The 15042-nt window shown below is 42.8% G+C and overlaps 1 protein-coding gene across 3 annotated transcripts in view; it reads right to left on the bottom strand.

Annotated features, from left to right (window-relative positions):
* Window positions 1–15042, bottom strand: part of LOC143829087 (DNA-binding protein SATB2-like) — a 190061-nt gene that overhangs the window by 90874 nt on the left and 84145 nt on the right. For all 3 annotated transcript variants that reach the window (XM_077319393.1, XM_077319394.1, XM_077319392.1), the window contains exon 6: window positions 5054–5156. In XM_077319393.1, the coding sequence (XP_077175508.1) occupies window positions 5054–5156 (103 nt within the window). The remainder of the gene's footprint in view (window positions 1–5053; window positions 5157–15042) is intronic.

The following is a 15042-nucleotide window of genomic DNA, read 5'->3' as shown; positions in this document are numbered from 1 at the left end:
CTTTTCATGGCTGGCTGGTATAACAATTACAAACGTTTTCACGGGCATTTTCCCTTATTATCATGCCCCCTTTTGGACCACCACCAGAAATATGTTTCGAGTAATTTTAAGCCACTTCTATAATCGTTTAAAAATGTCCCAATAATACTGCATGAAAAGTGTCACATTTTCCTATCTGGCAGGCCGGCTGTGTCATTCACCAACAAGACAGCCCAGATCACAACCCACACTGGAGAGTCCACACAAATGTTCTAGCTGCTTTGGACGCTCTCGTTAGAGAGCAGAAGTAATGTTGACTTAATTTTGCTTTATTATTTTCCTTTAAAAAATGTGCTTCTGTATAGGCGAGCTTTCATTTGATAATGGTCCCCGAAAGCGGTTTTGACACATATCCAATGAAACAGTAAAAGCAATACGAGTCACATCTTAAAATCGTCATATGTAGAACTCTCCCACCCCCACAACAACATCTCAATCTGGTTCAAAAGTGCTCCAGAAGAGACGGACCTCCAGACCATTTGGAAAAGCTTCGAAGGTGCCATTGTTCTTTATCCAACAAAGAGCCCAGAAAGCACATCTGTCAGCACATATACGTTGATCAATTGTAAAAGTGACTGAGTAGCACAATTTATTGAACTGCACAGTCCATGTAGACCTGGAGCCCACAGAAAACACTTTCTGTTTCATGGGGATTCCTGAAAATGTGAACTCCTGTTTCATGGCCATTCGGAGTGTGAAAAGTTTATGATGTCCCCTTACGACTGCAGTCCTCGGCAAGAGAGTTTTGCTGGAGAAAGCGCTAGTGGCCGGATTATTGCACAGGCATTGAATAATGACTTGGCCACAGCTTTGTAAATCAGAAAACTAGAGCATTGGAGATGCTTTTTGTGTAGTAACTTGTTTTAAAATTGTGATTATCCTGTTTATTTATTTATAATTAAATTTATATACCACTGCACCCAGTACCGCTGGCTCATGGCGGTTTACAACATATCCTTATCCATGGTTCCTCTATATATTTGTGAAACAGCCTGGGGGGGTGGAACATGTCCGGCTGTCCGAGTTGGAATAGGGCCTGATTGGCCCTGCCCCTACAGCTCCCGCCCTCCCTCCCAGGACACTAGCCACATTCCTCTCAGACATGCCAGAGACAGAGAGACACACAGAGCCCTGCCAGACTGAACACGAGCCCTCATTCCCTATTGCTCCTGCTGCAAGGGAGGCAGAGAGAGACACAGAGAGAGCTGCCCCAAGCTGCTGACAGAGACACAGAGAGAGCTGCCTCTGCTGCGACGGAGGGAGAGAGACAGAGAGAGCTGCCCCAAATTGCACACCAGCACTCCTTCCCTCCTACAAACCAGACCTAATTACATGCTATGCCTCCTGCTGCCAGGCACATGGAGACACGCAGCCAGAGGGAAAGGGAGAGAGAGAGAGAGAGAGAGAAACAGAGAGAGACAGCTGCACCTCCCAGTGTCCCCTGGGTCCTAGCGCCCAATGTATTCCTGCTTGCAATGGGCTTTCTTGCTAGTATATAATAAAACATCCATTAATAAAAACATCAAACCATATTAAACATCCTAATATTACAACAATAAATCCCCAGAAAAATAGAGTAAAGATGACGGTTAATTCTTTTAATCACAACCCACTTTGCCGTATTATAATCAAGAGGTAACTTCAGAAATCGCATTAGCTGTCAGCCTTTTTCATAAGTTGTATTTATTGTCTGCTCTCTACCCAAGGGAACTTTACTTGCACATCTATGATTGATGAGGTCAAATGGCCACTTCCACCATACCTTTTGGCAGCTATGGACTGGCTCCAGGAATTATCTGCTGTTGTGTACATAAGAGAAGCATGGTATGCAAATAAAATATCCACTCTACTTGCTAATTATTTCACAAGCCTAGCCCAGGCGAGACTGACCTCATCAGACTCCGCTCTGGTTAAAATTTGGCCGGGAGACCACCAAGTGTTGCTAGATAGAGGCAGGCAATGACAAACCACTTCTGAATGTCTCCTGCCTGTAAAACCCAACATGGCCAATTGGCAGGGGCTTGTGGGAATTGTAGTCCATGGACATTGGGAGAGCCACAGTTTGGCCACCCCTTTGAGGATCACAGTAAGTCAGCTGCAATTTGACTGCACTTTCCACTGCCACAGAAGCCAGAGCAGAGGAGCTATTCACAGCACACCAGCGAATTCCACCAAAGGTCCACTCATCTGACAATAATTTCTGATATTTGGCAAGCATCTGTGAAAACTGACACACACGAAAGACTGAGCCCTATGCTGCACTTGTGACTTGGATGCAGTGGTAGGTGGTGTGAGAGCATTCTGAGCCTATTGTATTTCAGAGAAAGCAGTGTCAAAAAAGAACAATAAATTCAACTGCTGAAAAGCCCAGGAAACTTAAGCAATCAAAAATGAGTAGAGGAGATGTATCGGAGGGGCGGGGGGAGAGACAAAAAACAGAGAGATTATTATTTCCCTCTACCACGTTCCCTGAATATTTAAGATTACCATGCTGTGAATTGTTTTAGCCAATTGACTGTAAAGTTTTAATTATCAGTCATTAAGCTGATCAAAACTGAATGGGAAAAAATATTATATACAAAGCAAATCCTGGATTTCTCATTTCTATAACATTCTTCCCCTGTTTCGAAAAAATGGTGTAGGAAGTTGTTACTCTAAGCCAGCCTTTCTCAACTTTTTTAACCGTGAGAATCCCCCCAAACATTCTTCAGGCTTCAAGAAACCCTAGAAGTGGTGCAATTGTGCACAATGTGGTTGGGAAGCATAGCTGTGTACATGCCCACCTGGGGCCCTCCCCTTTCCACCCCTTCCAGCGCCATCATTGGCCACTTTGGGAGGGGTGGGTGGTTTGACATGATCGTGTATGATCAATATCATCCGACAAATGTTTAACAAAATTTTGTTAAGGTAAAATTAATTAACCCCACCCATTAAAGAAAGCCTTTCAGGGCCAGCAAGAAGCCTGCTGTAAGCTAATAAAACTCACAAAACCCTGGTTGAGAAAGCCTGCTGTAAATTAATAAGGCTCAATGTCCGTAGCTTACTAGAAAAACATTAAATTACTTAATTAAAGCAGTTCAAATGTAAAACCTACATGGGCGAGACAGTACATCCAAAACCTCCTCCACTTTCTCTTTCTTTCATATTACCAATGTTTACAATAGTCAGCATTAACACAAGGAAGTTTCCTGTAAGGGGACAGTTTCAAAACCCTCTTGGGTTCAAGGATTTTTCTCACAGTTGTTTCATTAGATGAGGACTGGGCCAAAAACAATCTGCATGAGCTTAGATGAAGGTGCAGACAGAGTTAATCAACCCACCTACCCCCCCCCCTGCCCAACAACTCAAATATTACTGACATGAGTCTGAAACGTAAGTGAAAACTTTAAAATATTTTAAGCCAAAAGAGTTCAGCTACATTTATAATGGGTTCCACAAACTATACACTGACTATGTTTACTTCAAGTCCTCCTTTTACATCTGTTGCTAATGATATCAAATTATTGATTGTTCAGTTTCTTATATTTGTTTAAATGTTAAGTATATGTTCTGCAACCTAATGCTTTTCTTCTTCCAGAGGGCTTTAAAATTTTTGCTGTGCATTAGTCATATTAACTTTGATCTTCTGGTACACATAATTACTTTACTGTTTGTTTATTTCGATAGGGTGGGAGGGGAAAAGGTTGACCAAAGAGATCTATATGTGGCAACGGGTAACAGAATCACATAGCTTACATTTAGGGCATCATGGTTTTGATTAAGAAGGAACCAGTTAGTTCCCACTGCTTTATTAAAAGAGACATTAGTGGATAAATAAGAAACACATTTCACAGCAAAGATTATGTTCAACTGTAGTGGCCATAAAATAATTTCAGTCCTCTTTGACTTCACATGCGCAAGAGTAAATTAGCATTGTTTTTATGCTCAAATAGCCAAAGCTTTCAATATTCTCGTCAGTCCCTATGACAGACATGGCTCCCTGAACCAGATCAACCCTAAATGCTAGATGACCAGATTCACCCGTCTTTTTTTAAACTTCAGGGAGTGTGCCAAGATTAAGGCTTACAATCAATCACTGATCCTGCATATGAAATCAATTTTCATTTACAAGCATTAAGGCTATGACATGGAAATGAAAATCATTTAAATAAAACCCAAGAAGCGATTAAGTTATAAGTACCAAAATGGCCCCTTTGAGGTGACTACAATAAAGTTCTGCTGATGCTTTTCATACATCAACTATATACTTGTTGTGGATTTCTTTTTGTTGTAGTTTTCTCTCCCACTCGGGTAAGCTGATGAGCTGATACCACTTGAACTGCTTCAGAGCAGCCTGTGTTTATTTCACACATACCTTAACCTTCCCTTTCCTCCTCAAGCAGCCATGCACACACATGCACACACATACACTCAGTCTTCCGAGCAGCTATAACAGGCTGGATCTCTTGAACACCGTACATACAGTTACCCAGAACATTCTTCTGGCTCAGATCCTTGACCTCTTCTTTGAAATCAAGGTCTTGTGCTGTTTTTTCTGCACTTAAAATAATTAACTGCATATTTACTAACTAAAAGAGAGAGTGAGAGTAACGTTAGGAAAGCTAGGGAGAAATTTAGTAATATTAGTAACAAAACTGTATGCTGCCTTGAACCAAGATGGCATATCAAAGTGTGTTAGCCATTCCATCCCACCCCGATTTGAAGTGGAAGTCCATTCTTTTTTCCTCTTAGAAGCAGCAAGCCTGAACGGTCTTGAATCTGTGCCATTCTTTTGATTCTATTTAAACGAAGGAGACACAAATGGCATCTACCGTTTTTTTTTCTCTCCCTTGAGACGCAATTGTAGAAATCCTCCTAGTTTTCATTAAAACAGAAATTCAGCAACATGTTGAGGATTTGGTGTATAAAACCACCCGTCACACGATCTCCCTTGATTATTTTGGAACAATACATTGCAAGGACTTAGAAGCTAGTCACTTGGCGTGACAAGGAGTGATAACTGAAAGCTATTTACCTTTAATCTTCTTGTACTTTTTATACCATCTCCCGAACTCCTGGCACTTGGTTGCTGACACATTGGCATAGTAGGTGCTGTTTACAATGGAGGATATCATACTCTGGAAAACAAGACAGAGAAACAATGTGTTTCTAAACAGCACACAGGACAAAAATCCTTCCCCGAGAAAATGATCATACAGGTTTAGACTCACTAACTTAAATTTTTAAAGTATTTAAAAACACGCACTGGGTAGTTCTCAAAAATGGCCTCAGCTATGCAAAATGCAATTGTTTTATTAATTATTGGGGGAAAGGTTTTGTGTAACTTAGACGCATGTCTCCAGCTTACATCTACTTGTCACTTTAATTTATACTAGGTATTATCAAAAGAATCCTTTTACTAAAAGCGTAACTAGAAGCGCTGTCACGTTGGGGAACACAACGGGTGAGAAGAATTGTGATTTAGGAACCGGATCCTAAAGGTAAGATTAGATGCTCCAGCATGCATAATCCAAATAATGCTTTTCAGATGTTTCTGTTCCGCTTCCAACTGCAATAAGGACCACACAGCCAAGAATCTGGGAACATTCGTGCTACTTGCTGCAGAACAATAGTTAGGCAAATAAGTTAAATTAATATAATTTATAGAAACGTGCCATTAATCCTTGTGTGAAAATCCACATGGAAGAGAAATTACAATGCTACTCTGAACAGATGAAACTAAAAATAGAACAGTATCAAACAATCAAGGGTGATATGAAAACTATGAGTACAATATTTTGGAGCTCTAGAAACAAGATGCCAAATCCTTTTATCATCCTGCAGAAATAAGTTCGAATTGAGATTGCCCTAGACATGGCTGTTTTGTTGCAACTCCACTTTAATTCAGATTTCCCAGAGTTTAGAATTATCTTCAATCATCAAAAAAAAAAAAAATCTCAGGTTGACATCCTTATGCAGTTATATATTCAATTGTAAACAAAATGTACCCAAATGCTAGGGGCTCAAAGTACGAAGAGTGTGGTAATGTGAGAGTTGTCTGAGGACTGAGAGCTAGAGGGAATGGAAATTAAGTTTGCAAAAGTCATCTACTGATGTAGTTCTGCCTTCTTAATAAAATCTGTGTCACTTCTTTAATGTAACACAAGTCTCAAAATGGCTATGACAGCTGGATTGGAATTTTTTGAATTATTGATATAATCTCATGGATTATGTTTTCGATATAAATCTATTGTTTTAAGCCCCAAACCTATTACAGAATAGACTACAGCACTTCTTCTTCTATGGAACTGTCAGAGTTTCAGAAACTAGGATGATGGCACATTTTTAGAAAAGCAAGAGCTAGGCTCACAAAATTTATCAAAACAAGGTGTTCAAAAGATTTAGGATCCGTTGCAATTGAAGCCTCTGCTGTGGCCTCTAGGAACACAATTTGTCTGAGTACAGCAGGAGGTAGATTCACTTTCTTATTGTTGGAGCTGTACTTTCAGATTTTGATTATGTTACCATCACTTTCCCTTGGATCTGCAAGAGGGCATCATTAACCTTAATACTACCCTTCCGTTAGGAGGCATTTGCACAATCATCAAGCAGGATCTCCTTTAGCGCCTTAATTGAGACATGAAAACATCGTGATTACTCATAGATGCCCCCTTGAATTTCTCTTGCAGAAGAAAACTGTCTCAAGCTGGCGATGGCGAAATGATTTATTCCAATGTTCAAAACAATTTCAAAACGGATTCCCAGGCGTAGTCCGTTTTCGATACCTTAATCAGTGATATTCTCAGTATTGTTAATAACTCAATCTTCTCTAATGGTATTCTGATGAGTGATGAAATTATAGAAAATAACTTCGTCTCTGTGATATTAGTCTCACTGTGATATTAATATAAGTAGACCCCTACAAATATGGATATTATGTGACCATTTCGGGATTGTACAGAAACCAAGACATTATCAGGAACTAAGTGTACGCACGGAGGCGGGGCTCCCCTGGTGTACAGGAATGCCCTGGCATAGTGCGTGCACAAGCGCTGTGCGCCAGGGCCAGAAAGTCCAAGACTCTGCCAGGCAGTGTAAGTGGCAGCAGCTGGGGGGAGTAGGGAGGAGCCGGGCCCCCACCACATGCTACAGCGGGGGCAGGGGGTGCCCCTGCCAGCTACGCGGCTCCACGGAGCTCACAAGGGTGTGCGGTGTCCCTACACCGTAGGTTGGGGCTGGGCGGGCCAAAAGGCCTGGCACTGTCCATTATGCACAGTGGCGGCTCACCCCAGCCCCTGCCAGCGCCCGCAGTATCCCAGGGACTGTGGAAGTTCCTGCGTTCGCATAACGTGGGCCTTCCGTGGCCCTGGGCCGGGCCATGCCTGTGCTGACAGCGGGGGCATGTATAATCGGGGATTTTCCCCGATGCCCTGCTGCCACCAGCACGGGCATTCTGGCCTGTGCATAATGGGTCAATGTGAAGTTACAAAACTATTGTTTGCTGGAAAGAGACATACACTTCAGAGATGATTTTTTTTAAATTGTGCCTCCTTTCTGAAAATTAACAGATTTGCTATTTAGTCAATAACTTTAAACTTAGAAATATGGCATAATTCTCCCTCAACCAGTTGGAAAATTAATCATTTGCTGTGATAGAAGAAAGTTGTTTCATTGGAAATATAGTATTGGAGGCACTATATGTGAGCTTAAAGGCTCCTTCTCACCAGAAGTGTGAGCGGAAAGGCAAGAGTCAAAGGCTCTTGTTCTGTAGCTTTTTGTCTGGGGATTTGTCTGGGCATCACACTAACAACTATCCTAACAATAAAGATTCCAGAGTGAAGGAATCTGTTTTTGACAGACAGTAACGGTTACCCAAGGCCTACGTCCAGTCACCTGCAAGGAGTATGTAATGTTCATATTATTCACATTTTAAAAAATACATCAGAAGAATGAGCTTTACAGAGGGAGGGAAGACGTGAATAATACAAAGGAGTTTGCACAGCAGCAACAGGCAAAACTACATGGAGTTTCATAATATAGTTTCTCCACTGTGGCCCAGATCTTGAGTAAGCTGCTACTCTACTTGAAAGGCTTATCCTAAACCCAACTAAGTTGCATATAAATCACACAACTAGTAAGGGCAGGGAAAGGGAAAATTAATTCAAAGCGAGTCATATTTTCTTTTTAGTGGCAATTTGAACCCCCAAGTGAACTGGAAGAAAAACTCCTGCATGAGGAGAAGAGTTGCAAAACTATTGCTTGCAGGAAAGAGACATCCTGCACTAGCTCTTTTCACTTCTCTGCGGAAGAGTGCTCAATGCACTGTGATCACATTAATAAAAAGGAGCATTTACTCCACAATCACACTCCAAAGAGACAGACCTATAATTTTCTCCTGCCAGTAATATATTAATCACAACAGGATTGTAATGACATTTCACATTTGGCACAATATTTCCTTAAAACCGATTTGGGAAAAGGGACTTTATTAGACGCAAAGTCAGATGATGGCAGCAGACAGTTGATCTACAACGTTCCACTTGTGGTGCGTGTGAAGCGGGGAGAGAATCTAGTTAGAAACTGCCTTAATTTCAAAGGCATTAAGTGTACGGTCTACAGGGCATACCGACACAGCGCCACACTCCTTTGCTCAGCACGGGTGCTATTCATCCACTTCATTTGCAGCTGACCTACCAATTCTACATTCCATATGCAGATTCCCCAGCTAGGATTCTGCAATGTCCAGGATCCCAATGGAAGAGAGGCAAAACTCCCTACTAAGTTTATAGCAGTATAGAATCATAGAGTTGGAAAGGACCACATGCATCATCTAGTCCAAAACCCTGCACTATACAGGACACTCATATCCCTAGCGCTCATCCACTGTAATCTGCCACCCCCCTGAGCCTTCACAGAATCAGCCTCTCCATCAGATGGCTCTCCAGCCTCTGTTTAAAAATTTCCAAAGTTGGAGAACCCACCACCTCCTGAGGAAGCCTGTTCCACTGAGGAACCGCTCTGTCAGGAACTTCTTCAGCGTACAAAACAAATACGAGCATGTGATTATATGGAAACGCAACACAGAACCACAGCTGAATGAATCCATAAGCAGCTATACATTAGTCTGGCAGATTTTCTACAGAACACAATAAAGGGGCAATGTAGGACATCAGATCACCACACTTACACATATTCATCTGCCAGACTATTATATGGTGGGGTGGGTTGCAGGTCATTCTGAACCACGTAGAAAAAGATGTTCAAGGTACAGGGACTTACGTGTAACCAATAAAATCAGAACTGCACCACAATTATGTGGTGTGTACTGGAGTGTATAACACACCCTACAGTTTAAATAATTTTTTTTCAATTCTGACATCTGGGGTACAAAAGGCATCTTTTCTATAGTACTCTCATTTCCCCCACTGAACGTCTGAACGGAGGTTATACCCAGTAGATAAGCCATGGATTTTTGGGCTAACATGTTGAGGGCTGTTACCATGTGCACAATGAATTGCGAAAAATGAAATAAGCACAGCAGCACTGCCAAACACACCCACATTCCTGGCATTATCCACACGATAAGTGGACATTAATAACAAGGCTTTGAGTGAGCCACTCAACTGCTTTCAATGTAGCCCAATGAGGTTAAACTAATTAAAAACAAAAAGCTCTATGGTCGTCTCCTGCAAGAAGTGCTGAAGGAAGAATTTACACCCGTGACAGGTAAAAGTGCTTGAAATTAGGGTCATGGCAAGGATGAGGCAAGGTACAGTATGGTATAGCACAGTCCTGCTTGCAATAATGATCCATTCTACCAGGAGTATGGGGAGAAATGTCTGAAAAGGACTATGTTTGATATGGAAATGCCATACACTAAGAAACGGATTTTACTTTAAAAACCAAACAAAAACAACCAGTACCTCACAAAAGGTTTGATGTGCCATATTCCACCACAAATATGCTTATACAATTCTGAAAAAGTCATTATGAATATGGCAGCATGCTTAAAAGGAATACTTGTTTAAGAAGGGTGCTCGATATAAGGGGGTAAAATGGAAAGGCAGTGTGGCTTAGCTGCTAGAGTCCTAGCCTAGGATGTGGGAGACACAGTTTCAAATCCCCTCTGCCACGGGGGCTTGCTGGATGATCTTGAGCCAGTGACACACAAACACACACACACACAGAGCCTTATCTGCATCACAAAGTTGTAAGGTGGTGCGCTTCAGCATGCTTCAGCCACTACGGTGGCCATTCAAGCCCAAGGTGGACAGAGCTGTGCTGCTGCTGGTGGGGCGCCAGTCGGTGCATGCATGCAGGTGCAGAGCTCTGCACCTGCATGCGGGTGGCCAGGTCACGCACCGCCGCCACTGCCCCCCTCCTGTGCCGCAGTGCTGGCCGCCTCGGGCTTGAATGGCCGCCAAAGCGCAAAGTTCTTCCATCACCACCACCCGCCAATCTGGCTTTACCCCTAGTTAATTAATAAAATACAAAAGATTATGTAAAAGAAAAAAGCAGAATATGTATAAGCTAATGTGCAGTGATCTTATTCAAAATGCATGCCATTTACATTGAAAGTTCATAGATTTTGCAAAGCAGTTGGCTTGGCTAGGGGTTATAAGCAAACCAGCGACTTCCATTCATTTATCTGATATGCCATTTTGACAATACGGTAACCCCACCTGTAGTCCCTGCTTCAAATGCAGCAGTATTGTAGGCCAGGAAATGGAAGAGAATGGGAAAGAGAATGCATTGATTCTTCTCTCTAAATCCCAGCATAAGGGATTTATGCTAAATCCTACCATAACTTTTCAGTAACTTTGACTAGTTTCGGTAGCAGGTCCTCAGTTGGAGAGACACTATGCTGTATGTAATATTAACTGAAGAAACATGTTCAGATTTGCCAGGCAACATGTGATAAGGCGGCTATATATGCTCACTCTTAACCTGCATGTGCCACTGAACAGCCAGGTGCGAGTAAGAACATATGTAGGGGCAAGGAGGGCATGCATATGGATGCATGTTTATCATGCACACACACATACTCCAGACTAAAAGCAAACCACTGAAGGACAAACATCCATCTGGCAAACATGGAATTGATCCTAGACTTTACAAGAAGCAATTACTCATCTTGTGTGTAACCATCATTTCTGCAGATATGCCACGGATAATAGACGTACACATATCACTGTGTACATCCTAGTGGTTCACCAGCAGTTCAAAAATTACAGATGATATTCTACCAAAAGCTGCCACTGGAGCTCATGTTTGGATGCCAAAATCATCCCTGATCTTTTTGGGAGAATCCAAAACAGCTGCTGAAAGCAGATGTAGAGTGTAACGAGCTACCCTGGATCATTTTCATCGACACTATTTCCACTCACCTGGTACCCTCAAGATCCGCAAGGGAGCCCACCACTTATGAAATTATTTCATGACTGCTCATAACATAAATAAATAAAATGAGACCGTTATCCTCATAATGTGTGGGAAGGAGAGAAAGGCAGAGAACTCCCTGGAGGTGATATGCATTTCATCTGCTTTATGCACAGAGAAACGTTTGAACATACATGCAGGGTCTCTGCGAGTGTGAGGTGTGACACCCCATGTCCACACTGTCAGAAGGGCTTTGCCATCTCCACAACAGTATGAACTGTTGTGGAGCTCTATCCCCACCGCAGAAGTGAGTGACAACCAGTTACTTATATGAGAAAAAGACCTACACTTGGGTGTATGACTCGAATGGGAATTAAACTTCTACTTTCCCCCTGCCTATCATAACCACAGATTCTGAAATGGGGTAGGTCTAACTCCCACTGGAAGAAGAAATAGCTCAATGCTTTTTCCCAATCACAATGCCAAGGTCAAAGGAATACATTCAGTGAAGGTATAGGAATAAGGAATATCCGCTACTGATTTAAGGAATTTTTGTTGCCTCTCTTGGGGAACCATACTAAGGTGGCTTACAAAATAATAATAATAAATAAATATTAAAAGTTATACATTGAAAAATCAGCCCTGAAAATATCCCAGCCAGAATTTTTTTTAAAAGAGCATCTTAAAATGAATTTAAGAGTTTCAGACTGGCCCATTATGCATGGGGGGGATAGCGCACATTCGGGGTGGAATGGCGGCGACTAAAATCACCAATAATGCATGGAGCCGGCTCCAACCGGCCGCAGATTCTGTTCATGCTGCTGAAAAAGCCCCGTTAGCGAAATGTGGAAGAAAACGCAGCTTCCGGGTGAACGGGGCGCAAGCAGAAGCGGCGCCGGGGTCGCCGCGTGCATAATCGGTTACTCTGGGTTTTGCCGCCGTTGCGTCCCATCCCGTGCATAACCGGTTTGCTTCGCGCCTTCCCCCTCCGCGTTTTCCATGTGACCCAAAATCGCCGTTTCGGCGGCGGTGCATAATGGGCCACTAAAAGGACACTATAAAATTATTTTTGAAAGATTAAAGCCAGGCTTTGGCCTGGTGCCTGAAAGACAGTAGCATAGGCACCCGGCGTGCCTCAAAGGAGGGGGCATGGGGGCACTGCTGTGGAAGTCCTGCCTCTCGTTGCTACCAGACTCACTTCTGAAGGCAGAGCACAGGACTTGCATTTTAACTGGTAGGCTGGCTACAGGACGGGAACGCTGTATTTTATAAAACATAACCCTCCAAGTCATGGCATCCCTTCAGATTATTCTGACAAAGGCACGCTGAAGCCAGCTTCATCAGATGAGTCCATTTTATTCAGACATTTTATGGCATACAATATCTGGAAAACATTCCTGGTCTAGTAAGTTTACAAAGCTATTTGAGAAGATACTAGCTGTGGTCAAAACTTCTAAATGGCACAGGAAATCTGAGACTAACCGTCCTTATGAACAGATTTGAACAATATTAACTATTTTATGGTTCAAAGAAAGAATCTTTGTACAAAATATGCTGTTATATTCTGAGTGACAATTCATCAGGGCACACCTGGCAGGAATAATGCACATCATATTACAATAGGATTTTCTCAAAGGATGTTAAAGGTTTGAGATACACAAATAGGATTCTTATTTCAAACGCATAGGGCATTATTAATCTCTGTTACTGTAAATTACTCGGAAAAACAAAGAGCTTCCTGATTTTGAATCATTCACTGTTGCATATGCGGTGATAAAGTGAGGCCTGTTCCAGTAATTTTTATGAAGTCAAGAAGGAAGTAAGAACTTAAATATGGCAATTAAAACCAGGATTCCAGCTAACACCCAAGTTTATTAGGAATCCAAAAGTTTGCATGCACTGTTCCCAAGCACAGCATTCCAAAATTAATACACTGTAATCTTGCTACACATCTCTTAGGCAAAAGTTTCTCAAAGTAGCAGAAGATTTCTTGTAGTCATACACTTTTTCCCTATCAGCACATCGTATTACAAACCTGGAGGAAGACTAAAACACACACACTGCGATGGAATGGCTCATATGACTTTATCACACTGATCAAGCCAGTCGATGCAATCTCAAATTTCCTTACAACTTTTTGCCTCACATTAATGGGTCACAGTTTAAAGCTTTTTTTTCATCATGCAGAGAAATGAAGAGCAATCTTTTGCTAAAAACAAATTCTACTGATATTACAAAATCATAAGTGGGGCACAAAGAGTCCATGGAGCAAAAATGACCCGCCTTAGAAAAGTGCCTCTCTTGGGTGAGGGGGAGAGGGAGCAAAATGATTTGGGCTTTCATGCCTTGTGTCAACTCTTGTCTGAGGGTCCAATGCCGCCAACCACAGCCCTGCCCCCTTTTGCTGTCTATGGGGCACTGGGCCAGGTGCCTTCCCTTTGGTCTATGGTGCATTTTTAAACAGGGATGACTGGAGTCAGCTCCACACCTTTGATGGCAATCCTGCCCTGAGATGTACTATTCTGATGCTGGCACTTCTAAAGGTCTTTGTTATGGCATCAAAGATGCAACTGGAAAGGAATTTCACCCAGGGTTGTGACTGGCCAAGGATACTGGGTTATTCATCTTCCTCACTGTTTATGGAGTTTATGGACTGTATATTTATTGCATGGTGTTCAGGCATTGGACTGACGAACATAGTACAGATCTGTGCAGGAGTCGGCTACCCGCATGATCCTAAAAGGAACATTCCCCATAAGCGACAATGAGGTGTCCACCTGCAGAGCCAGCATGCTGACTCACTCCAAGAAGCTGGTGATGGGCACAAAGAGATGCTTCGGCCATTTCTTGCTTTATACCTGGGTTATCCCAAGCTGGCAGGATGGGGGTTCACTGCCAGTAGCTTAACCTATCAGTGGTCTCACTTGTACTTCTCTGAGGCCTACAGAATGTGTAGCCAACCAAGTTGCAGGCTGCTTTTCCCCTCTCTGCTCTGTGCTGTCCTTCTCGTCCTCCTGGCTGGTCGCTGCCCCAGGCACAAGTACCAACCTATGAACTGCTTATCTCTATGCCTTTTCTGGGCTTATCCAAACACATAGAGACCAGGAACCAGGAAATACCATGAGCACCACATATTTGAATATTTCCACATGAAAAATAAAGATGGCTTTGCACTTCATAACCAGAGTGTATAGCCTATGGCACCACGTGGCCTTCTCCTGCAAGAACTTAAAAAAAAAAACAGGAGAGAAGAGTACACTTCACTGGCCTTGCTAATGGTAGTCCTTCTGCAAATGCCCTACATACTTTTCTGGCCTGTGGGAGGTACACCTGGCCTTAACCCAGGCCAGAGCCTTTTCGGTCCTGGCCTTGAACTGGTGGGATGAGCTCCCAGGAGAGAGCTGAGGGCCCTGGTGGAACTTTCCCAGTTCCACAGAGCCAGCAAGATGGAGCTTTTCCACCAGGTCTTTGGTTTGAGACCAGGGCAGTTAAGATCTGTGGGGCTAGAACAACTGCTCACCCCTTTTCCAACTGTTTCCCCAAGACATGTTGTTATCAGTTAGTGGCAGTCCATCAAGCGGGGGAGGGGTGTGTGGGGGGGGGTGGAGTTTTTTTGCTGCCGGGGAAAGAGAACTGTTTTCGGTG

The sequence above is a fragment of the Paroedura picta genome, chromosome 2 (assembly GCF_049243985.1).
Source record: "Paroedura picta isolate Pp20150507F chromosome 2, Ppicta_v3.0, whole genome shotgun sequence".
Classification (NCBI taxonomy): domain Eukaryota; kingdom Metazoa; phylum Chordata; class Lepidosauria; order Squamata; family Gekkonidae; genus Paroedura; species Paroedura picta.
Note: the sequence above shows the minus strand (reverse complement) of the source record. Positions and strands in the feature narration are given on the sequence as shown.